Here is a 25,116-nt window from a genome sequence, read left to right as displayed (position 1 = left end):
AGCCTCTGGAAACTGAAAATATTCGAGTACGTTTGTATCAAAAAGTTAACCTCCCACACACAACCGACAAGCACCAAGAGTGAAAATTTTAGGTTTTCTTGGTTGTGGTGCCTGTAGGACACAGCAACATAACAAAATGTATGGTCTACTAGCAGATGACTATGCTGTTGCCAGGCGCTAACAAAAGGGTTGGTCTGTGGTTGAGGGGGACAGAGTTTTGAAACAATTAATTGGCTTGGCTATTGACAACGATTAAATAATGCAAAGGGCAATTAGGAATAAAGTTAGTGATTTTTTTCAAAATTAACAGCTGATTATCAGAAAATTACAGCACAACAGCTCTCAGTCCCTGTCAGTTACAGTTTGTTGAATACGTGCCTGGTGAAGTGTGGTATTATAAAACAATAGATAAAGGAGTGAATTTGTGCACCGTCATTCCCAAATAGCAAGTATTTTATGTATTTCCAGAATAAACACAACTTTTCTCTGATACCAAGAATTTATTAAGAAAATACTTCAACTTCCAGTTAAAATATTTGGTCAACATACTCTTTAACTAGGCTAACTCTTTAACTAGGCTAGTAACATTCAACAAAACTACAGATTAATGAATAATAAGAATAGTAATAATCTCATAAAAGTAAAGAATAATAGAAAAAAGGGACAAGGAACGAAACAGAAAATCTATTAACTAAAAAGATAACTTAGAGACAAATTAGCCCTGAGGCTAACAAAGAACGACCATTGCTAAAAGCTCAGACAACCAGTTCATGATACAAAGCAGAAGGAAAAGTAAAAAAGATTGGACAACTGATTTTTAATGCTGTGTTAATCAGCCATCACGGTGACGGGTTGAAGGAAGCCAAGGACTGCCAAGATGGCGGCAAAAATTAAACGAATAAATTCACACGTTGGCGGATGGGCATGGGAATCTCACATCTGGAACGTAGCAGTTCAATTAACACATTGTACAAACACTTTAATGTCAGCCATCTTTATTGCATTATTTCAAATAGAACAAAAGCTGTATAGAGAACAAAAATTACTAGAGATCCTAAATGCTTGTGTAACCTTGCAAAGTTAGGAAGTAGTCTCAAAATGGCCGCTAGGCAGGCGCTGCTATAAGAAACCACAACAAGGTAAGCTATTCAAGGCGCTTCTTGCTGTTCGACTATCAAAGAAGAAATCATGGATTCTTACAAATCAGATGTGATAGCAGCAGCTACGTATGCGTCCTCCTGCGCTGCCATATTTGTCTTGGTTCACCTGTGAGCTCAGCCGCTCCTGCTCTCATGGCACCAATATGTCCCGCCTTAAACCTCAATACTGCAAAGTGATTGGCCCAAACTGTTTTTTGGTTCAGACACAAACGGTTGAAGCCTGAGCTGTACAAGATGGATGTGAATGCACAAATACCGCGAGAATTCATCTTGCAGGCAAGGTTATTTTCAGTCAGGCTATGTGGGCGCGTTATATCCCACACTTTATGTGTTGTTTCTCATTCTTCTCCTTCAGAGAACAGCAGCTATATGCATAACACAAAATGTTGACATCAGGCTCAGCAGCACTCGAACAGTTAAGCACAGAAAAAAAGTAGAATAACACAATATGAATATTGTTTATATAATTAACTAACTTACAATGGCCAGACACAACCACTTACTTGGACCATTTTGACTAATGGTGAAGCATGTGGGGTTTGGAAATGTCCATTTGGGCCAGAGAAACATGACAGTCTTTTACTCAACCAGCAACGTGTCGAAGTCTCTTGTGTGGTGAGGTTGCTGCGGAAGAGCATCGCTCCGTGAATGGCCTTAGCTGTCACCATCAGGTCGTGTCACAACGAATCTTCCAGAGGGGTCAGGTATGAACCACCTTTCCCACAGATTCCAGTGGACAGCTGGGTTATTCCACGGTTTGAACGGGCCATTCCAGTGCAGCAGGTGTGCCCCCTGGAGGAAGCTTTCTGAATAGCGGGCATCTGGGCTCCAGCCTGAAGATAAAAGAAATCTTGCAGGAAACTGATGTGTTGGTGCCATGTGTAAAATTTTCCCTGTAACAACTACATATTCTTACTTGCTACTTAGTCTAAGCCTAGAGCTGGTGTATTAAATTTAGTAAAAATATTTCTCTTCTTGTTTTCCTCCCTTCTCATTTCATATGGTGATACTTGTTGAAAGGTGACTTAGGATCTTACCCAGGTGTCTGACATGCCACAGAGGATCCAGCGTTGTATACCTGTCATGAAAAACTATAAGCATGGGTGGAGTTGCCACACCTCCTGCCATAGCACTGCTGTATATGTTCTGCCTGGTAGAGAGAGAGAGTTATATGTGTTACTGATCAAGCAGAGTCTTTGAAACTTGAGCTGAAGGATAATGAAGCGTTAAAACCCAGAACTTCTAAATTAGATGCTGCATGTTACAATCTATATGTCACTGTCTACTGGTGTTTCCAGCATCCAGTTAAAAAAACAAAAGTTTTGATAGATCATATCTGTTATGCTAATGTACGGAAAGGACATAATGTTTCTGTAATGTCTGATGGAGCCAAACTGGTGTTTTTTAAAATCTGCTTTATTACCCTCAATAAGCCTAAATAAATACTGAGGATAGAAATTGCACATCTATGTTGTATTAAATGCAATTATTTGACTTGTGAATAATCCTTTCTATACATCTGAAACTTCACCATATTTATTTGGCATTAACATCAGAGTTTAAAGACGCTATATTTATTCCACATAGGGTATATGCACTATTATAGTGCTTACACAGGTGCAACCCGAATGTCACAATAATGACCTGAGAGGAGATAGGTGGAGCAGCGAGCCTCATTGAGGTGTTAGCTCGAACAGGACACAGACGGCGCTGAACCCGCAAATAATCCCATATTAGACATCAACCTAACTTCACAGCGTTTACTCAAAAGGGGAGCTGAAATGCCCGAGGATGCTCAGAAAGGCAAGGTTCCACTGATTCCCAAAAGACGAGAGAATCACAGAAGAGTTGTATGGGGACTTTACTGAAGACTGTTGCCTGTGGAGGAATTCAAATTGTGGTTTTCCAACAAACGGATTAAAAAAAAAAAAGCTTTTGCACCGACATAGGTGCCGACTACAACGCTGGTCTTCAAAGGGTGAAAAGTTATTACTGTTCAAACAGTAATAACTGTTTGAACAGTAATAACTGCTGTTCAAACAGCAGGGGGGGGCTGCTGTTAGTGTTCAATAACAATGATTCTCTGTTTGGGTTCCTGTAATATTAACTGAACCCGAGACACCAGGGAAAAAGTTTCTGACAACTTTTTTTTTGCAAAAAAAAATTTGATGACAATTATTTTCACACACGTAAAAAAAAAAAAAAAAGACGAATACTTTTTTCTTTTTCCAACATCCATCTCCAGTCCTGGACTGGATTTTGCATGAACAGAGCGCTTGTTGATCTATGCGTGTAAGAAAATGCAATGTTTCTCACTGACTGCACCTAAAATTCTCCTCCATCCATTTCTCCAGCTGTTTGGTGATCTTCTGTCTCCTCCACTCCGTGATATCCGCGACAAACACTCCAGGGTTAAAAGAGCACTCGTTTGGGTTGATGCCCAAGTCTTTCACTTCTTGTTTTCTGTAGTCCAAGAAGCCCATGTAGGTCGTCTGAGGAATAAATTCAGAAAACAACATACTTTAGCTGCCAAAATGAACTGTCTTAGATTCTACAATCATTACATTCACTATTAGATAAGTTCATTAAATATAGTTCATAAAAATTCTATTCTAATTCTAGGTGTTAATTCTATCTATTAACACCTTCAGCCCAGTGTACTGTGGCTTTAAATAAAAACCATAGAAATCTACCTGCATGCCGACGCTTCGAACCATTTCATGTGTGGAGGGTAAGTCACAGTCAGAGGCGAAAGCAGCAGCATGTCCTGCTTTCAGTTTTATACCATAAAGATCCTTAATGTCACCTGAAAAGAATAAAAATTGGAAGGTCATAACATGGAGTCTTGTACCACTGCTCAAGTAACATATGATCAGTGTTTTGTTTCAATATTATTATAGTATTATTGTTCCTAGAAAATTACCGCAAAACAGCTACACTATATAAAAGGCAGTTGTTTTTAATCACAAATGCTTTTTTCTATTTTTGTCTTGAACATTTTTGACAGGTGAGTTGTTTTTGTACTAGGTATATTTTAATTAGCATCCACCAAAATTGCTGTTTTAACTAATATTGGATCACTGGTGCGCTTCATTCTAAAAAAAAAAAAAAAAACCCACATTGAATAGCAATGTAATAAGATAAGAAATTCCTTTACTGTCCCACAATGGGAAAATGTTGTATTTGAAATATGCAGTCCAAGATTTTAAGGCCAAGGACCATAATGTCACAATCCCCAGGGGTTTGATTACTTGTTTTAACTCCCTGTGAATCCTGCTGTCTGTTTGTTTTTGCACTTTGCACCCTTTAGTATTGTTTATCTATAGATTCTTGTTTCTGTGTTTCTGTTTCTTTTCTGTTCTTTAAGATGTTAGTAGTTTTTTTGTGTTTCTGTTGTATTCCTATTTTCCCTGGCTGCCCGTCCTTAGTTTAGTTAGGTGGGTTATTCTCTCATGTCTGGTAATTCATCATGTTTCCCTGTTAGATTCTGTTCTCCTCCTGCCCCTGCCAGTTTATAGCCCTTCCTCTTCTTCAGAGCAATTATATTTACTCATCTCACCTGTGTTACTTTGCTCCACCTGCCGTTCCTTCCGTCTCCTCCCCCATAAAGTTTGCGAGTTCAGTGACATTAGTTGTCAGCTCCTCCACTATGCCAACCCCTGTTCTGGCCAGCTACCTCATCATGTCCCAAGTCCTGTTTTACATGACTGTAAGTTCTGTTTCTTCCTTCACTTAATAAATCATCTCACTATTCACCATGCAAGTCATATGCTCTTGTCTGCTCTTGGGTCCATCAACTAACGCACAGAACATGAGACAGAATTAGACACAATACAAGACTCAAGAGATATGTGGCCAGTCCTTTGGTGTTTATTCTAAAAAAATCGATTCAACAAACCAGCTCAGTTTATTTGCTGATGATACTATAATGTTGGAACTTATGAACGATGAGAGGATCTTACAGAACACATATGAAACTGTTAGTGAGCTGGGATGGAGTCAACAAAACTATAGTGATTGAGAACTTTGGAATGAAAGCTGAATATCTATTCAGCTCACTAAGTTGAAACCAACCTCATGAAAGCATGTGAGCTTCATACACACAGACCGCAATCATTTATATATCTAGGGCAAACTCCATCCAAATTTGTGTATTCTTGGCCTTTTTGACACACACACATATATACATACCCTGCACGATGACATCGTCGTCCACGTATACGGCTCTCCTATGGCTGATCCCTAATAGAGGTAGGTAAAACCTGACAAAATTAAGCTGCAAAACACAATTGTGGTCATTTATGCAGTATCTTTGCTGACTGCAGAATTCCACATGTGGCTCTACATAGTTTCCATTGTAAAAATTGAGAACTCACTGGATGTAAGAGATCTGGGCGAGAAGAATCTGGCTTCACCTTTCCTCTTAGCACCATAGGGTTAAATTCCAAAATCTTATACTGGATGCGTTTTAGCATAGTCCTCTCTATATACCTCCTTGGGAGAAACAGACAGTAACCCCTTGATTGCCGTAGGTTTGAGGTCACAGTTTATTGTTGATTTACAGTTGAAAGAAGTGACAAACCTTGCGATTTTGACGGCATCCCGCAGAGTAACAATGTAGAAGAAAACACTAGCATCTGTATTACTAACGATGCTGTTGATGGTTGCCATGCTTGCCCCTGTACGCTCCTCTGATGCACAGATAATAACAGGGATAACATCATCTGTCTCGGCCTCTGCAGCTGGAAGACTTCCTGCTGCAAAACGATGGCTCTGCCTGTAAACTGAGAGCAGGGAGAATGAACATGGAGATTATTTATTTTGGAGATTGGACTATTAAACAGCTTTTATTTAAACCCACACACTAATTGTCAATACACAGAGCAGGAAAAAAAAAAAAATACAATTTGGACTGATCTACCTTTTTTAGGTTGAGTGGAAGCTTTCAGTGAAATATGAAGAAGCAAACATGCCAGCAGCACCAGCAGCACAACAAGAACCTGGTTAACTGATTAATGGAAAGAGTTGACAGTCAACATTTGTTTGGAACAACATACAGGGATGTGCTGCAAAAAGAGGTAAATCAATTAACGATTAACAATTCATGGACATACTTTTTATTTTAGAGCTAGTAATTCAATGTTACAGTAGTTTTTGTTTCATCCCGTTTCCAGTGGTTCTGGATTCTCTTATATTTAAATAAAGCACCAACAAACCAATGTTTATTCTGTTTTCTATTGTGCCACTCCTCTCCCAAACACTGACAATTATTTTTTCCATTGAACATAACAAGTGATGAAACCAATAAAGCAGCTGAAGTGCGTATTTGCCATCTCATTCGTCTGGTCATTACGACCCATTCATAGGTGAGGGTTGCATTGTAGATCGGGTGTTAAACGGGAAGCTTTGCCTTCTGGCTTGGCTCTCCTCACAGATAACACATCTGGATAGCTGCAGAAGCTGATTTAAGCCACCCACTGATATCCCTCTTTGGTCCAACACAACATGTGAATAAGAGCCCAGCATACCTGAACTGCTCTAGGTTTTCCAAGCTGAAGTAGTCAATTTACTCTATCCCACCCGGGGACCACAAACTTTGTCTTGAAGGTTCTAACCATCATCCCTGCCACATAAAACTCTGCAAAGTGCAGCAGTATCTGTGACCTTCTGACTTAAGGGTATACCTAGATGCATATTTATCTGTGACAAAGTGTAACCCTTTGATAGACTAAAAGCTGTTGGGAGTGCCTTAAACAAAGTACTTTGCACAGGAACCAATGAGGTGGCACTGTTAGAAACTTCTACCAAGTTGACAACCATGAATTCCTATTTGCGTGCACTTCAGAATATATTTCTGATATATATTTGTGAGGGTAAATGGTGCTCCATGGTTCTGTTCCCAGAACGATAACTCAGTCCTTATTTATCTAAGGTTCTACCATCAGGTTGGACTCTCCTTTTTAGTATCCAGGATTTACAGATTTTCCAGAAATCTGGAGAAATGGGATCCGAAATATTTGGAACAGACTCTGCACCTCCCTTCATCTGGTGTATAAGAGACCATATGATTTGCTTTCATGGATTGCTTCCGAAATCTGCTAGCACTACCAGAAGGAAATGAAATGCGGACTGTTACAAACCTTTTTTTAAATGATTTGGCCTCCTAGCCTTGTAAAATAGGTAACACCAACTGGATCCGAAACATTTGTCCTTTCCTCTGTTACAAGACCAAGAGATTTTGACCAACTCACTGCGCTTTTGAGGTTTTAACAAAGGAATGTAAGGTCCTGCTTCATCTGCCAAAGATTGGTGGAGCAGATGGGTACAATTTTATGTTCCACAGCTGTTTTTGTATCAGCATGGAAGGTTTGGATGATTTCACTATTGCTGAGCTGGAGCCATTTGATTTATGTTGCCTTTCAGTTTTCTAGCAAGCACCATAAAACTACCACCAGGAATGCTATACTTGGTTGAAACTTAAATCTTGGGAAAAGCTAGGGCAGAATCAATGTTTGCTGCTGATCCTGATTACTTTAGCCTTGTAGGAGCGGTACTCTCAGAGCTTTGTGCGGTCCAAATGGCGGTGGTCCATGTGGATAGACTCATGAAACACGACTTCTTACAGCCTTGTATCATCTGGTTACTTCATCACAGCCTCCCCCTTTGCTCACACCGTCAGTGCATGTGCTGTTCCTGTTCCCTTCCCTGGAGGGAAACTCTGTCACTGGCAACAGCTGGTTCTACTAAACTTCACCCTCAAGACCATGTGTGCATGAATAGCAAACTAGTCTGTTTCTTTTGTAAATGGGCTCCTTGTACAATAGTTTCCATTTAGTGTCAATTGCAGTTCACTTAGCACTTACTTTTCTTCAGGAGAGGCATATTTCATAATTCCTTCAAGTAGCATCTGCAAACACACAACAGGAAAGATAAAGAATGTTTTTTTTTCTGATATGTTTTCAGGATGTTAGTGGGATAATAATAAAAGTGATACCCTTAGGAGTTTTTTTTTTTTTTGGTGGGACTGCATGTCACTATAGTTAAAGCCCCACAAACAAGAATACTGCCCTAATAAAATTAAAAACCAAAGTAAAAAAAACAAACAAAAAGCTTTTGGCAGAATATTGAAGGGGGCAATTCAGGACAACACATAGACAACTCATCCAGTAATTCATAGAACGCCTGAAGTACTGTAGATCTCTTTCCTCTGATAAAGTCACCGTTTATGATTCAACAATAAGGAAAAAATGCACTGGCATGGAATCCATGGTAGAGTTCCAAGGACAAAACCAATGCTGAGCAAAAAGAACACTAAGTGCCGTCTCATGTTTGCCAAAAAAACATTTTAAGATCACCAGGACTTTTGGAAAATATTCTCTAAAACTGACAAGACAAAAGACGAGCTAACAGCATTTCATAAAAGAACCTCAGGCGCAGAGACAAACACGGAAGTGGGAGTGTGATGGTCTGGTGTGGCTTTACAGCTTCAGGACCTGGACAACTTGCCACTATTGATGGAACTGTAAATTCTGCTCCGTAACAATAAATTATGCAAGGAGGAGTGGACAAATATTTCTCTTTAGAGATGTTAAGACTTATTACCAGTTACTACAAACACCTGGTGGCAGCTGTGGATACCAAGGGTGGCATCATTTATCAGGTTTAGAGAGGGAATAACGTTTCTCATAGGGCCAGGTTTGTTTGGATAGCTTTTTTTTCTCCTTATAAAATGAAATGAAATAATAATTTGAAAACTGATTTTGCATTTCCTCTGGGTTTTTTTTTTTTTGTCTGACATTTTTTTTGTTGATGATGATCTGAAACATCTGTGTGAGGAAAACAGCAGAAACTGATTAAATAAATAAAGTGGCAATGACTTTATAAGTCTATATTATAGGTCTGTTATGTCGTCACTTTTAGGTATGATCCCCTTCTGACTCTGATAAACCGCCCCTGTGAAGTGACCTGCAGGAAATTCACGGCCTCTCCGAAGCCAAGAGAAACTGGCCGGCACATGTGGCTGTTGTCTTTCCCCACAGCTTCCTTTCTTCCTTCCTGATGCCAGGCTTTAGCAAATGAAACTTTTTGCCTTCCAGCCCTCTAAAGCCATACGAGCACCGATAGCCCGTACAAACACTGATTTCAATGGGTTTAAGTGTCAGAAATCCCCACTGCCTCGGTTGTATCTTTGTTAAGGTGGCAGAATCATGGGTAGGGATTCTTCACAGTAACTCTGACAATACTGTAAGATGATGAAACCACAACCTTTAAGTTTCTAAGTCTGCTTACTCCCCCCCTGTCTGTTTTAACTTTGCAGAGCATTTTTCAAGGAGGCGCTGACTCACTCTGACTGTCAGCTGAAACAAAAATCTTATGTTTGCTTGGTACTGTGCTTTTGTTTGGCGGGGATGTTTATCCCCGTTTGGAGCGCCTCCACACATCTGGAACCATTTGGCTGGGGACAGGCTTCCTCCGGAAAACAGAGCTACTTCAAGTACCATCTCTGTTCTAGATTTTAACAATTAGTGATCCACTCTGGACATCCTAAATTACAGCGCACTCATCTTACATCCGAATCCATTCCTCCGCCCAACATTCGTAATCTTTGCAGGGTCATAAGGGGGCTGGTGACTAGCTCCAGCAGCCACAAGACAAACACAGAGACACACCAGGCAAACCCATGGAAATACAGAATGTTCTTTATTTTTAAGCAAGTCGTGCTGTTGCGCTTTACTAGATTACACGGACATCCAGAACACAGATGTGTGCTAAGATCTTTGTTCTGGAATACATTGCAGTGTATTGGGATTTTCTGTGGTAAGAAAGCACAAAGGGGTGCATAATTATGATGATACAGAATTTTCACATGTTTTTTCACAAATATAAATCTGAGAAGTTTAGCATGCACATGTATTCAGTCCCCTTTACTCCATCCATTCATTGCCTATACCCACTTTTCCTCAGAGGGGCTTGTGCCTTTCCCAAGTGGTCATTGGGCAAAAGGCTGGGTCCACCCTGGACATGTCACCAGTCCATCACAGGGCAACATAGAGACGCACGGAGCAAACAGCCATGCACGCCCACACACTCTTAACCAAGGGCGATGTAGAGAGACTATTTACCTTAATTGTCATGGTCTTTTTTGGACAGCAGGAAGAAGTCGGAGAGAACCCACGCGTGCAATAAAGATCCGAGGCACGATCCAAACCCAGGACCTTGTTGCTAACAACTGTGTTGCCATGCACTACCTTCCCCTTTTACTTTGGTAACCCAAATAAACCCCAGTGCAACAGCCTTCAAAGGTCACTTCCACAGTAAACAGTCCATCGGTGTATAATTTAATCTCAGTATATATTCAGCCGTTTTGTGAAGGCTTCAAAGGTTGTTTGAGAACATTAGTAAGCAACAAGCAGCATCATGAAGATCAAGGGACAAAGCATAAAGGTGAAGGAGAAAGCTGTCAAAAAAAACAAAACAGTTTTGAACATTTTCCAAGTTTCAAGTTTTGAAAAGCTCACAGAGCTCTATTCAGTTCTTCCTCAGAAAATAGAAAGTGTGTGGCACGACTGTAAACCTAACAAGACATGGCCATCCACCTCAGCTGAAAGAACTTGCTCAGAAGGGAAGGCATTATCTATCTATCTATCTATCTATCTATCAATCTATCTATCTATCTATCTATCTATCTATCTATCTATCTATCTATCTATCTATCTATCTATCTATCTATCTATCTATCTATCTATCTATCTATCTATCTATATATCTATCTCTATCTCTATCTCTATCTCTCTCTCTCTATATATATATATATATATATATATATATATATATATATATATATATATATATATATATGCAGTATATATACTGCAAGTGAGGCCATATTCTTGTCTCTAGATCATAAATTCAGTTGTTCAAACACTTATGAACTGATTTTCCACAATTTAGATATTAATATATATATTTATATATTATATGTGGATTACGAATTGTGTTTTGGTCATTAAACTGTGTGTTTTCGTGCGCTGCTGGGCAATCATAAAAGCCAAAGAACGGGTTGTAGGTGAGGCCGGCAGTTCCTCGGCCTCTAGACAGGGGGCGCTCAAGGAGCATCGCTCGTGACCCCCAAATAGTAGAGTCAAAGCCACTGAGGTCAAAGCAAGTTATGGATGTGTTATTGGCGAGTTTTGCTAAACAACTAAAGCACTAAAAAGACTCTAAACATACAGCTGGAACAGGACTGATGAAGGAAGGCTTTCCTCCCTGGCAGTGAGCTCCACTGAGACTGAGAGACTTTTAAAACTGAAGAAAGATAAAGAGAACTTTTACCGGAAAGTGATGATATTTTTGTTCAGAAAGAGCGCAGCTGGACTTCATTTCTAAGTAGAGGTAAGACAGCGATAATTATTCATGTTTTGTTTTTGTAAGGAAATGTGCATAGTGTGGGTTATAGTTTTTGAATGTGTTACAAATGCAGAAATCCATCATAACTCATAAACTGTTACCAATCAAATGACAAATAATTTATATTTATTTTTTCATCAAAGAATCAATATTTTTTCCATGTATCTTGGAGAATTGATTTGGCTCAATCAGTCTCCTTCAGCACTTTGCAATGAGTCTACTCTGTAGAGTGTATATATTTGTAAATCTGACTCTGATGACGTCAGTGCCTCACCAGCTATGAACTCTACCGCACGTCACCGCTGTATATCTATCTATCTATCTATCTATCTATCTATCTATCTATCTATCTATCTATCTATCTATCTATCTATCTATCTATCTATCTATCTATCTAAATAGATATAGTTCAGTAGCTCCTCAAGCATCTTCTGTTAATTCTGGTTCGGGCATATGCACTTTAGTCCTACATTGTACTATAAAGCTTTACAACTCCTTTTTTGGGTATAGTTGACTTAAGCTGTAGAATGATCACTGGTTACTCAGGTTTATAAAGATAACTTCTTTAGTCAGGGTATCAGAGTTGCATGCTTTGTTACAACATAAGGTTATATGGTGCAGAGGATATTTTGTGATAAACGTACATAATTAGTTAGTCAAGACAAACACATCGTGCTTGGTGTGCAAAAAAAAAAAATACAAAAAAAAAGGTTAATGTAAGTTTCAAATTGGACTCATTCATTCATCAAATTGTTGTCATCTGTTTTATTAGGAAAATACCATCAAAGACTTAGGTGCTTATTTTCTTGTGTGAGTGTAAAATGGCAGTGAGATTTAGAAACTTTTGCAGAATTTTGTTCAGGGTACCAAATTGTCTAGGGTTTTAAAATAGGTATATAAATATAATGGTCAGCACCTGAAATAAATCTTATCTGCTAAGACAGCCAGCGGCTTCATGTGCAACACAACCTGCCCTTTTTTTCCCCTCTCGAGCACCTGCCCCCCAAAATGTCTGTGGACACCACTGCTGTCTATGTGAGAAAAGTAAAAAGTAAATTAGTGACCTCATCTAGGAGAGAAACACAACTAAGCAGAACAGCTCTGAACCAGTTTAAGTCTAGAGGATGACAGAGAGCAGAAAAGCAGTAACGACTCCACAAATCTCTGTGTCTGGGAACACAAGGCCTGCAGTTGCACACGGTGGTGGTGGCATCATGCTGTGGGGAAGCATTTTCATTTGTCAGGATGACAATTCAGACTTAAATCCCATTGAGAATTTGTGGCGAGACTTGCCGTTACATGACACTCTCCATCCAGTCTGACTGTGCCTGGGCTGTGATCAAGCAAAGAAGAATGGACAAAGGTAGCCGGGTGGTTCTACAGAGAACTGACTCATGGTGCTGACTATACAGGCACATCAAACTTTGTACGTTTTAATTTCAAAATAGAGAGAAAAAAAACACAGCAGTGTATCATTTTCCTTCCTACTTCCCAAGCTGCGTCATTTTGTGTTGGTGTCTTACATTAAATCCCCCAAAAATGCATAAACATTTGTGGATGTGACTCAACAAAATGTGAGAAAGCCTAAGGGATATGAAAACTTAAGCAAGACTTGTTAGCTCCATCCTAAGCGTTATGAATAACGTTTCTGAAATAATTTCTACTCACCAGAAATAAAAGAGATGGTGACCATGTTCAGTCTCAATCCTGGATTTAAAAATGCATGTTGTAAATCCTCAGAGAATAGCACGTAAAACAAACCCTTTCTTCTTTTAGTTTTTTTTTTTTTAACTTCTCCCACTGTTACCCTACCTCTTTTCTCCGTCTGCAACTCCTCTTGTTGTCCAGCGTCTTTAACCAACTGCTCCCTGAGCCAGAGAAGGCTGGATTATGGCTTTTTGCTTTGCCAACAGACTCTTCCACCTCAGTCACAATGATGGAGAAGGAATTAAACTTTTTAAACAGGACATACAAGACTCTTTGTCGCTGCCCCCATTTTTGAGAGAAATTACTGATTTTTAAAAGCCTGCTTTTTAATCAGCGAGCGAAGAATAAGTCGTTGCTATGAAAACCTACATTTCCCAAAGTTCTTAGCGTCCATTTCAGTTTTAAAAGGACAACAAATGACTATCCCTACTCTCTGGCGTTCGCTAAACACAGACGCGTTGTATCGTTCTGGAAGAGTTGGACTTACTTTGTTGGGTTCTTTTTATTTTATTGGCTCTTTATCTCTCAGCTGTTGCTGAGCTTGTTTGTTGTATTTCTGTAATAATTTGTTAAAAGGTGTTAGATTTTGTAGCGCTAGCTATTATAGCAAAACATTTTAAAAAAAGCTTTGATGTTTTGCAATTTCTGTAAACGTATTCTAAACTAAGTTTTCTATTCATCTGCTTCAAATTAAGTTCTGTTTTTAACTTTGAAAGTTTAGTTCATATGAAGTTGGAAGGCGCGAAAGTTCGGCTCTGAACGTTCTCCTCAAACATCCATGCTCGGCCATCTAGTTTTCCAGCCTCTGAGAAAGCCTCTCAGTAAATACTTCGTCAATATGTCTTTGTTTCCCATGAGTTTAGTTAATTTTGTGTAATAAAGCAGCATGGATGAAACTGGTTTCAAACTGCTCGTGAAGCTAACCCAGGAGGGACGGTTGATTTGTCTGCAGAAACAGATCGCATCATGGGGCTCTGCAGCTTCTATCAGCAGCAAACACTTCGGACGCTCGGGAGACACTCTGCTGCATTACGCGGCTAGACACGGACACTTGGACATTATGGAGTTCTTAATAAAGCAACTAGGCGCAGACGTGGAAGTGTACAACAACGACTATAAGAGACCGCTGCACGAGGCTGCCTCCATGGGCCATGAGAACTGTGTCAGCTACCTGCTCAAGGAAGGCGCTGACGTAAACAGCCTGAAGAGGGCAGACTGGTAAGCAGCGGTTGGGGGAGGGAGTAAATGGAACAATATGACGTAGTACGTCTGACGTGGCCTAAAGCAGCCAATGGTGGGCTACGCTTTCAGCGCCCTTCGATAGCTCAGTTGGTAGAGCGGAGGACTGTAGCGGTGTAAAGCTGATATCCTTAGGTCGCTGGTTCGAATCCGGCTCGAAGGAGTGGCTTTTTTTTTTCGATGTCAGTAAATGTGTCTTACAGCGGAGGACTGTAGCGGTATTAAGCTGATATCCTTAGGTCGCTGGTTCGAATCCGGCTCGAAGGAGTGACTTTTTCTTCCATGTCAGTAAATGTGTCTTAAAAACACTTTTTGGATTTTGTCTTAAGCACGGATGTATCACTATAATTTGTGTAATTTATTATTCGGGCCATAATGTTACATTTTTCTACACGTTTTTAGAAAGTATTCTTCCTGTTCAATAATTTATTACAGCTTGACTGATATTCTCATTCTCTTGAAGCTGAAAAAAATGTATTAAGAAGTTGTTTAAACATTAGAGGAATTACAGATAATGTTGTCGTTTTTCTCCAGTGTGGTAAATGGTGCTAAATCCTATTATCCCTCTATCCCTCCTTTGCTAACGACTCTTTAATCCTCATCTGGGTCATGGGAGGTCTAGCGCCAACAAAACTAATTTGAGCGCACGTTTTAATTTAGTTTTAGTCTTAGTCTTTTGAAATAAAATGCATTTTAGTTTTTTTGGTTTTCAAACCCAAAACTTCCAATTACATCATTTTGGTTATAGTTTTAATTAGCAAAATCAACACCGATCTTGTCAGTGGCCAAGAGATATTGGTCCGGACAGCTTGTCAACAAGACGAACAACAATGCACTCACACACTCACTCCAAAACATGAATAAGTTGTGACCTGAATCATTCCATTGTAGCTCTGGCCAAATGCGTAGGATCTTGCTGAAAGGCGAGCCTCAGCCTCATTTGAGAAACTTCAGCGGCATGATGCCGACACCACCAAGTTTCAGAGTGATGTTAAACCATATTTATGACATTTAAAAAACACACGATAAGACTGTTGTATTTCAGGCTGTCAGAGTTCTTTCCGATTTTTATTTGTGAAAATATTTCAAAACCATGAATCATTTACCTTCCACTTAAAAATAATGCGCTACTTTTGAACAACAAAAATCCCAATGAAACAAAGTGCAGTTTGCAGTCTTAATTGGAGAAAATGTGAAAAAAGTTCAGATTGTATTAGCATGTTCAAAAGGGTTTTTAAGGACAACTTACGAATGTGAAAAAATAAGGATTTTTTTTTTTTGTTGTTGTTTTTTTTACCTGTGGGAGAAAACCAGTGTGCCCAGAGAAAGTCCACAGAATGCACGTGGCCACCTGCAAACCTGTCAGAGAATCAGAGAAAGATGCAGCAGACATTTGATCCCAGGGCCTTTCAGCTGTACAGTGGATTTGGCCATTTTTGTATGATTAGATAAAAGTCTTGAACAAATGTTAATTTTTCCCCAGCGCACCCCACACTCTGGTATTTCCGATATGAGGGTTATTGCTCTGTGCCTACTTGTAGACCAGCTTGAGTACTTGACTTTAGTGAGCACAGGTTTTGGTCTTCTCTCCCAGGACTCCCCTCATGATGGCGTGCACTCGAACGAACCTGGACGTGATTAAGAGGCTGCTGTCCCACGGCGCGGACCCCGCGCTGAGAAACAAGGACGGCTGGAACTCCTTCCACATAGCCTGCAGGGAGGGCGATCCTTTGGTCGTGGAGCACCTGCTCCGTGCCGCGCCGCACATTTGGACCACTGAGAGCAAGACGGGCCGAACCCCGCTGCACACTGCAGGTGATGCATCCTTGTATCAGTCGATTCCCTCTTGTGGAATCGCGATGTCATGACTGAACACAGCGTTCTCGTGATCTACCAGATTACTAACGTCTTGTCTGTTCTTACTCCAGCTATGCACGGCTGTGAGGAGGTTGTTAGCATCTTGCTGGAGAGGTAAGAGTGACATGTTGCCTTTAAAAACAACTCATGCGGCATGTGGCGCATCAAGCTTGGGAAGGTTCCATCGGTGGTGCTGCTCAAAGCCTGAGCCTTGCACAAATATTCATGGGACAGCCGACATACGAAGAATCGGCAGACATGTGGAGAGAGGTGCTCAGGTTAAATGACACCTAAATCCCCACTGGGAAACATGGTAGTAGCTGCATCATGATGTGGGGGATGCTTTTTAGATCAACTATGTATCATTTTCATTCCACAAAAAAAAAAAAAAATGCAGTACTTTGTGTTAGTCTACCACATGAAATCCCAATAAAACCATAGACAGTCTCGGACTGCAACGTTGAGAAAAGGTTTACAAAGGTGTGAATACTTTTGCAAGAAATCGGCTCATTATTTTAGAGTTATTCATAGTGAGACTACGGGCCTAGAAAGCCGGTCTGACTGATGTGTAACTCTGCGGCTTCTCTTCCAGGTGTAGCTACAGCCCAAACGGCACCGACAGCTGTGGGGTCACGCCTTTCATGGACGCTGTCAGGAATGGACACCTCCGCGTGGCCAAGCTGCTTCTGGAAAAACACCAGGTGGAACAAAGTCTCGGCATGCAATGCAATGTCAGCCAATGTCAATTCTCTGCTCTTTCACAAGACTCCGGTGTTAGGTTTGCTGCCGTTTTCGCCACTGGTCGTTTCTGTTCACCTCGTCTGTCGTGGCTCAGTACACTCTAGGACCTGGTCCATGAGGTTTTGTCCTCGCAACAGGAACACTGACACGTTCCCTTCTGAGGATGGGATGTGTCCTGTCGTTTTTGGACCAGTCCAGCACATCCCCATTTTTGTAACAGATCTGTGCGTGTCTAGAGTGATCACGAAGTAGGAAGGTAGAGTCTGTGCATGGTTGGATGAAAACACAGCGAGAACATTTATCTCTAAACGTTGAATAGACTTTTAAAACTTTAGACTTAGACCTTTAAAATATGTGTAAAATTGCCTCCTGTGAGATCAAACTGTAGTTGGAGTTGTATTTTGCAAATGCTACCAGCTGTTGAACATAGGCCGATTTTTTTTTTTTGCGGAAACGTCCACTAAAATAAGATCTGCAGAGAGCGGCAAATGCCTCAAGGGAAGGCATAAACGTCAAAGGGATATCTTGACATCTTAATTCTCTTAAGACATCTGGAGCATGAAGGGATAACCTTCACACAAGGGGAACACACATCTGGAGTTCTGTGGTGGCTTTTATCAGTTGAGAAGAATCAATTGCCGCCTTTATCACACAGTGTACCCGTCACCCATAGGAAGTTTTATCAGAGGCATTAAGGCCACTGAAGGGTAATACATCGGTAGTATATTTACCACCCCCCAAACCCCCCATAATTTTCAGCCCTTCCCGAAAAACAGCAAACATAATTAAACAAGTTTAAGTTATTCAATGTTTAATAAATAACTCTTGGTCTGTTTGTCTGGTGAATATCAGCCCTAACAGCTGATATTAGGACAATTGTTTAAAGGAATGATTCGACCACAGGCGTTCTTTTAACAGCAAACTCTGCACACATACGGAATAAAGGAGTGACAACTTTTCTTCAAGTTCAAGAATTTATTAACAGAAATAAAATACACATCCAGTAAAACACCGTTATAGAATGTTGTTTATCTGAATCAACACTATATTTCAATCAACCAATCCTCTCTACTAGGTAGGTGAAACTTAACTAAACTACTAAGCAACATTAAGATTAAAGGAACTATGTACACACAAAAGACCAAAAGTAATAGTTGAAAACCATCCTCATACAAATCTTGGTTTCAATGCAGATCTAAGAGAACCAAAGTTCATCTTAAAGAATATGGAATGAGGTTAAATCAGCTTGACTAATTTCAGAACAATCGTTGATAAGTGTTCAACCCAATCACAGTGCAAATTCTGAGTTAGACAAAAACATTATTTAAGGAAATAACATTTTAAAGAATGATAAAAATCATTCACATTTAGGATACTTGATTTTTATTGAGGTAATTATTTCTCCTGGAAATAATTAAGACTCAAATCGGTAACTTAGGAAGCTAGAGGGCGCTGTAAGCGGACAATGGGTCCTGTGGCTATTACCTTGGTGGTTTAATCTTAGTTACACAAAACACCATGAAATTAATATTAATGTTCCCTATTAGGACTTTTGGACCACGCTGGATCTATATAGGCCCGTTTACACTACACTTTTTTAACCGAGCCGAGACCAGTCCGAGCTCGGTAACTGAGATAACTCTTGTGTGTAAACGGTCAGCAGACTGAACCGGACGGCGCAAAACATAACCGCGCTAACTGCAGACCAGTTCCTGTGCAGGTCTCGGCCTGGTTTTTGTTTTCTGGCCCTGTCACAATATCAAGCATAACTTCCTGAATGTTACGGGCGCCGCTGTTTTGTTTTGCTGCTTCTGCCTTCAATCCCAGAGAGCGGTAGTACCGCAGATCGCCACTAGGAGGCGAGGAGCAACCAAGGAACCGAGATAAGCTTTGTGTGTAAACGGGTCGGCTTGTCTTGGGTAACTGATCCAAGCTCGGACTGGTCTCGGCATGGCTCGGTTTTTAGGTGTAGTGTAAACGGGCCTTATGAAAACAAACATTACATTTAAACAAGTCATGTTTAACAAACATTACATTTAAACAAGTCATGTTTAATTAGGATATTAGCAGGCTATTAACGAAGCTAATAGCGGCTAATGCTAGCGGACATCCGGGGTTCATTTAAAAAGACTTTTAAGCTATATTTTGTTGTAATGAGCGAACCGGAAAAGACGAACAAAAATTTCCCATCTGTGTACAAAACCTTTATGGAAATAAAGTTTGTCATAACTGTAAAAGATACTCAAGACACAGCAGCATAGCATTGTTTCAAAGGTCGCTAAAGGGTAGCTTATCCAAAACACAGTAAAACACATTAAAAGTAAACCATTTTAAATGATTATTCCCATCCCGACTTTCCCTACCATTCCTGCCAAACCTCTGCCTCTTTAACCGTTGGGTTGACTTTGGGCAATCCGGTTGGAAAAAATTGGTTCAGGGTGAACCTGGTTCTCTGGGCAAGGGGTGAGGAAGCAGCTGGTCTCAGTTCTTGTGAATCCCGGCCTCCCCGGGTCTGTGCTTGGCCTGTTTAAGAAGAGGGGGGGGGGGTCTGAAGGGCTTCCTTAGGGTTCCTGTGAGGGCCTCTTCATAGTTTGCAGCGGGAGCCACTTTCAGGTTAGCATTTCTCTTGCAAAATCTGAGGAAAGATTACAAACAGACTGCGTCCATGGCAGTCGGCTGCTTAGGTTCCGATGTTGAAGAGGGCAGGTTGTACATTTCTGGGACCAGCCTGCACATGGTGCGGCCTCTCCAGTGTAGACTTCCTCTTCACGAGGGCCCATGTAAAAGAGAAAATTGAAGGGGGTGGGGGGGGGCTGGATTAGCAGTGACACCCTGCTGTGAAAGGGCAGTTTCTTACCAAGTAAGCCTGCAGCTTCTCACATTTCTTGTGGCTTCAGCCATAGAGTCTTACCGTTCTTGTTTGTTTGTTTGAGAGCTGTTCTTGCTCTCGTTTGATTTCACAACAGCCAGAGTGTGACAATTAAACGACTTCTTGTCCGCAGCACAAATTAAGTGCTTAGAAAATAATGCACCTGGATAACATTTGACAGTATAGTTTTATTAAATATATTGTCACTCCACTAATCACTATAAATATATGTTTGCCCTGAACTGTGTCTGGCAGGCATCTCCAGTGGCAGCAGATACACTCGGGGCTCAGCCAGTACACCAGGTGGCTGTCACTGGCCAGGAGGAGGCCCTTCGTTTTCTGGTCCAGGACCTGGGTGTGGACATCAACCAGAGAGGCACTGCTATCCAACTCACTGCCCTGCATTATGCTGCAAAGGTCAGTCAGCAGTTGTCAAATTTAGGTTCTTGCACTTTAACACTTGAGTGCAATTTCTAGAAAAAAAATGGAGCATGAAGAAAGTAGGTAAAACTGAGAATTTAGTGTTGGTATCAAATCAAGCAGGACAGTGTTCTCCTTGTTTCGTTTTCTGCGAAACCCGAGTCAGCGACAGGCTATAGAATAAACACTGATATGAAAACAATAAAGAGTAGCATCACCGCGCTAAGTGGAGGTGTGGAAGTGTGTTGTTAGCATGTTTAGTTCTGCTTTAGATTGTAGCTGCTGTAAACGAGCACCGACTGAGGTTTGAGTTATGGCTTTGTTCCTTGGCTGTCCACAGTTGACCTCGTACTTCCTCTTAGTGTCGTTGCATTGCCACGTGTAACTGCAAATAGGAACTTCATTTAATAATGAGTCTGTGACCAAACAAAAACATAACGAGGTTTTTGAAAACATTCAAAACTGTTCCATCACAAGTCGGTTGATTTCTTTCACTTTAGAGTTAACGGTAAATCTAGAAGCATGCCTTTATTTTAACCTGCTCACTAAAGAGAATGAATTCTTGAGCCACTCATGTTCTTCCCTGGACATGAAGGATTGAAGGATTTACGACATTACCCACATTTATCCATCAAAGCAGGTCAGAACATTTTAACTTTAACATTCAGACTAAAGTGCATACTGGACATGTTGTTTGTTGGTGCATTTACGAATCTAAAATTATCAAATGTCTTCATTTTGTTGTGTTCAGTGCACAGGAAAACAAACCTTGTGTTTTTTCAAGCATTTAAACTTGTCAGTCACAGATGGGGGCTGATCGGGGGTAAAATGCTCTGCTTCAGTAACCTGACTCTCGCCAGATGGGTTTCGTTCCCGCAGAGCTCCACACATCCATCTGGGATTGCTCCATTGGAGATGTATTTCAGAAGGAGGGGCCTTATCAAAAATCCTTGCATATGATTGGATAAACCACTTGTCTGTCATCTTTACTTTCACACTACTTCAACCACCAACCTGTGACGCTTATGAGAGCGACGCAGGGAAAACCAAAACAGAACAGCTGCCATCATGGATATAGCGCGATGTCGGTAAATGACCGATGTCGGTGTTCTTTTAAAGAATTACCGGATTATAAGGCACATTGAATGTTCTTCCCATGAATGCCAGACACACATACTAACGAGCGGGAGAGCTATCCATCTCTGTCAGGAGGATGGTTTTTAAGTACAGTTTTGCGGACATTTGATCACAACAAAATAATTTTTTGTAGGTTAAAGCCAGGCTATAAACGCTGAGCAGTTCTCTCCTCCTCTTTCTCTGCCACGGAAAGCAAGCCTGCTCCGCGCAAATATCCCCCACTAACGTAGTAAACTTTTCAGCCATGACAAGCAGGATCCAGTCAGCGGGAAATCACAAGTCCGAGCAGAATTAAAATTGCCTCATAATCCTGATGAACCGACTGCACAGATGAAGTTTGGAGGTGTACGTCCTCGCCTAAACTCATCTTAAAACAACTTTTTGCGATAAATTAAGTTTATAAAATTGATAGATTTGCAAACTCCTCATCTCCTTTCTCCACCCTTGTGGCGGACAGTCTTCCTAACTGAACGCAACCCCGCTCCCTAAACAAGCCCCAAGAAAGCAGAGAAGTACTGGGTCGGCCTGGGGACCAAAAGCCCGAGGATAGTAGAGCACAGGTACATGAAATTAGTCGGGTAAATGTGTATGGAAACGCTACCCGTGATTTGCCAAGCCCCAGGCTTCTCAGTGGCAATGGGAAAGGGGCAATTGTTGCCGCTTGCTTCCTCGCTGTGAGCCGCCATTGTTGTCTGAATTCAAACAGTCGCTTCTCTGATACGTCACACCTACAAAAATGTCGCCCAGTGATCCTGATTGGCTCATCCGTTTTATGTGGTACTGAAATCTCTCCCAATGGCAGCGAGTCTAGATGGATGTGTGGAGCTCAGCGGAACTACATCCATCTGGGGAGAGTCAGGTTAGTGCTGCAGCCCCTGGCTTATTGAGTGGTACATTCCTAAATTCATCAATAATTAATCCACGATAAAGCTGCCGTTGTTTCTCTTCTCTTGGGTAATTATAACATGAGCCTAACCTCTTTAATTTTCATACAAATTCAGATGTCCTGTAAAATTTGAGTTGTCTTAAATTTCGTTAGAGGAATTCCCTCTTCACACATGCAACAGTTATGACGGAGGTTAAAGGGATGGTTTGGACTGTTTTGAGGTTAGGTCCTGTTGAGAGGACAGTTAATCTTTACTACACAGTGTCTTGTAAAAGGCTCCTGCACTTTGAACTTTTTCAGATTTTGTAAAGCTACGGTTGCAAGCAACGGTTGCAGTCGCATGCTGTAGGGATGCGTTTCTTCAGCAGGGACAGAAGAAGCTGGTCAGAGTTGATGGTGAAGTACAGGGTGATCCTGGAGGAAAAAAGAAACTATTAAAGGTTTTAAAAGAATTAAAACCGGGACAAAGGTCATCCTTCCAGCTAGGCGAGGAGCCTAAAGTTACAGCCTGAGCTTTAAGGCTCTGCTACATCCAGGTGCTGGTGATATAATATTATTATGAAAATTTAGATTTTTTTTTTCTCCAGTAATTCCATTAAAAAGAGAAACTTGTATATTAAAGGCCTTTGCTGCTGTTTTGAGTTAATTAGCTGATTAGACTGTGTGCACCAGGTGTCTTCAATGCTGGACCTTTTCACCATGTTCAACTTCTCTGAGACACTGAATTTGGGGATTTCATTTGTGGTCAGTTATATTCATCAAAATTAAAAGACATAAACACTTGATATACATCTGTCTGTTTGTAATAAATACATATAATAAACAAGTTTAACTTTTTTGAATGGAATTACTGAAAAAAGAAATCTACCTTTTCCATGATATTCTAATCATATGACCAGCACCTGTATTCATTTGTATGGTCAAGGTTGTGTTAGAGTGGACCAGTCAAAGTCCAGACCTAAATCTCAGTAGAACATTTGTGGAAAGACTTTCAAATTCCCCTGTCTGGAGACAGATTGCTACGGTTTAGGACGGTTATTGTCGTGGATCACAGACCAATTCATATGTATTCTAAACAAGCCAAAGATATCTTTGACTTTAAACACATAATGCAATCGCTATTGTGGTGGTTAGGGGATTTGAGCATGGTGTGGTGTTAGATTAAGTTAGAGTTGTTTAGTCAGCCGTTATTAGCCATATTCTTCTGGCTCTGGGGGAAAAATGTTCCACAGCAACCTTTAGACTTCAAAAATATGTAAGCCTGAGAAGGAAAGAAATGTTTAAAATCTTTACAAATGCCTGAAAAAAAAACGCAGAGGTCAGGTGATTTGGTGTTGGGAACACCACAGTCCTAAAATAACAAATCTGTGTGTTTTTAAGGAGGGCCACACTACCTTAATAAAAACGTTGGTGGAACTTGGAGCGGATCTTCACGCTCGGGACAAAAAGGGACGCACTGGTAAGCAGTATGTCACACTTCATGTGCTGTCATTCGCATTCGGCCAAAGTGTAACGCGGTGAACGGCAACGTCTACTCCACGTTCTCTTATTGTCTCCTTCCCCTGTAAGCTCTCCACATGGCCTCCATTGGGCAGCACGCGGAAGCAGTCGGGACGCTCCTGCTGCTTGGGCTGCAGGACTGCGAGGATGCATCTGGTACGACGGCGCGTCAGCTGGCGATGAAGCAGGAGGTCGTGCGGACGTTTGAACGTGGCACCGCAGAAACAGCAGACAGAGGATCTTTGTGAAAACAAACACACGTTCACAACCGGGACTTCATAGTCCCTTTGAGAGCGAAGAGGCGATGACGCTTTAGAGACGGAAGCTCACCTAAAACCATTTTTGCAGAATTCATTAAAACTCAAAGAAAACAAGTGAGCAGATCCTGTGTGGTTAGGTTTCAGTTTCAGCATGGTAAAGATAAACTCACCTCCCTTATGTGTCAACATTTTGATGTTATCATTAGCTTCTACTTTGTCTGTGGAGTTCCTCAGAATCCAGAAACATGATAAAAAATATTTACCAAGATGTTTGCTCTGGGAGGGTTTATTATTATTATTTCTTTTGCTCTGCCAGATGGCTGTGTGGGCTATTTGTAAAAAATGTGTTTAATAAATCTTTAATTTAAAAAAAGCAACATCTTTGTTTGCACTTTCCGGATTAAAAAAATAAACAGAGATATGTTAAAAGTATTCGTACACCTGGAACTTTTGCACGTTTTGTCATGTGTTGTCATCTGCTATGCATGTTTATTGAGATGTCATGTGATCAGCTAACACAAAGTGGTAAACAATGAGGAAGTGGAAGGAGAATTATACATGGTTTTCGATATGTTCTGCAAAAAGAAACCTAAGAAATGGGTATTTTGTATTTAGGCTCCTTTACCATGATACTGCCCCCAAAAAAAGTCCTGCGCAAACAAAAACAAAAAAAAGACCCGTAGAAGTCACCTAATTAGTAAATACAGTTCATATGTGGATAATTTAATCTCAGCGTCAATGCTGCTGGTCAGTGAAGATCCACAGACGCATGTTAGGGAACAAACAGCATCATAGAGACCAAGGGACCTAGAAAACAAGTCAAGGAGAAAGCTGTGGAGAAGTTTAAAGCAGGGTTAGGTTAGAAAACAACATCCCAATCATTGAGCATCTAACAGAGCTCTAGTCTATATGAGAAAGGAAAAAGTAAGACGC

The 25,116-nt window shown here is 40.8% G+C and overlaps 2 protein-coding genes and 1 non-coding gene across 3 annotated transcripts; 2 read left to right on the top strand and 1 right to left on the bottom strand.

Moving 5' to 3' along the window:
* Positions 1-978: 978 nt before the first annotated feature.
* Positions 979-13,373, bottom strand: glt8d2 (glycosyltransferase 8 domain containing 2). Its single transcript, XM_036149115.1, has 10 exons — positions 13,236-13,373; positions 8,024-8,067; positions 6,082-6,168; positions 5,743-5,944; positions 5,537-5,654; positions 5,352-5,436; positions 3,854-3,966; positions 3,486-3,652; positions 2,198-2,310; positions 979-1,993 (listed from the first exon to the last, which is right to left on the bottom strand). Exons 2-10 carry the CDS (start codon positions 8,040-8,042, stop codon positions 1,815-1,817), a joined length of 1,083 nt encoding a protein of 360 aa, XP_036005008.1. The 5' UTR covers positions 8,043-8,067; positions 13,236-13,373; the 3' UTR covers positions 979-1,814.
* A 516-nt stretch (positions 13,374-13,889) lies between these two features.
* On the top strand, positions 13,890-24,595 carry ankrd16 (ankyrin repeat domain 16). The gene is made up of 7 exons (XM_012867700.3): positions 13,890-14,492; positions 16,108-16,328; positions 16,442-16,484; positions 16,963-17,071; positions 20,236-20,397; positions 23,804-23,882; positions 23,993-24,595. Exons 1-7 carry the CDS (start codon positions 14,161-14,163, stop codon positions 24,169-24,171), a joined length of 1,125 nt encoding a protein of 374 aa, XP_012723154.2. The 5' UTR covers positions 13,890-14,160; the 3' UTR covers positions 24,172-24,595.
* Positions 14,589-14,676, top strand: trnay-gua. The gene is given in 2 exon segments: positions 14,589-14,625; positions 14,641-14,676. It is a non-coding gene; the product is annotated as a tRNA-Tyr (tRNA).
* Positions 24,596-25,116: the final 521 nt, after the last annotated feature.

This window comes from Fundulus heteroclitus, chromosome 17 (genome assembly GCF_011125445.2).
Source record: "Fundulus heteroclitus isolate FHET01 chromosome 17, MU-UCD_Fhet_4.1, whole genome shotgun sequence".
NCBI lineage: Eukaryota > Metazoa > Chordata > Actinopteri > Cyprinodontiformes > Fundulidae > Fundulus > Fundulus heteroclitus.
This window is presented reverse-complemented; position numbering and strand designations above follow the sequence as displayed.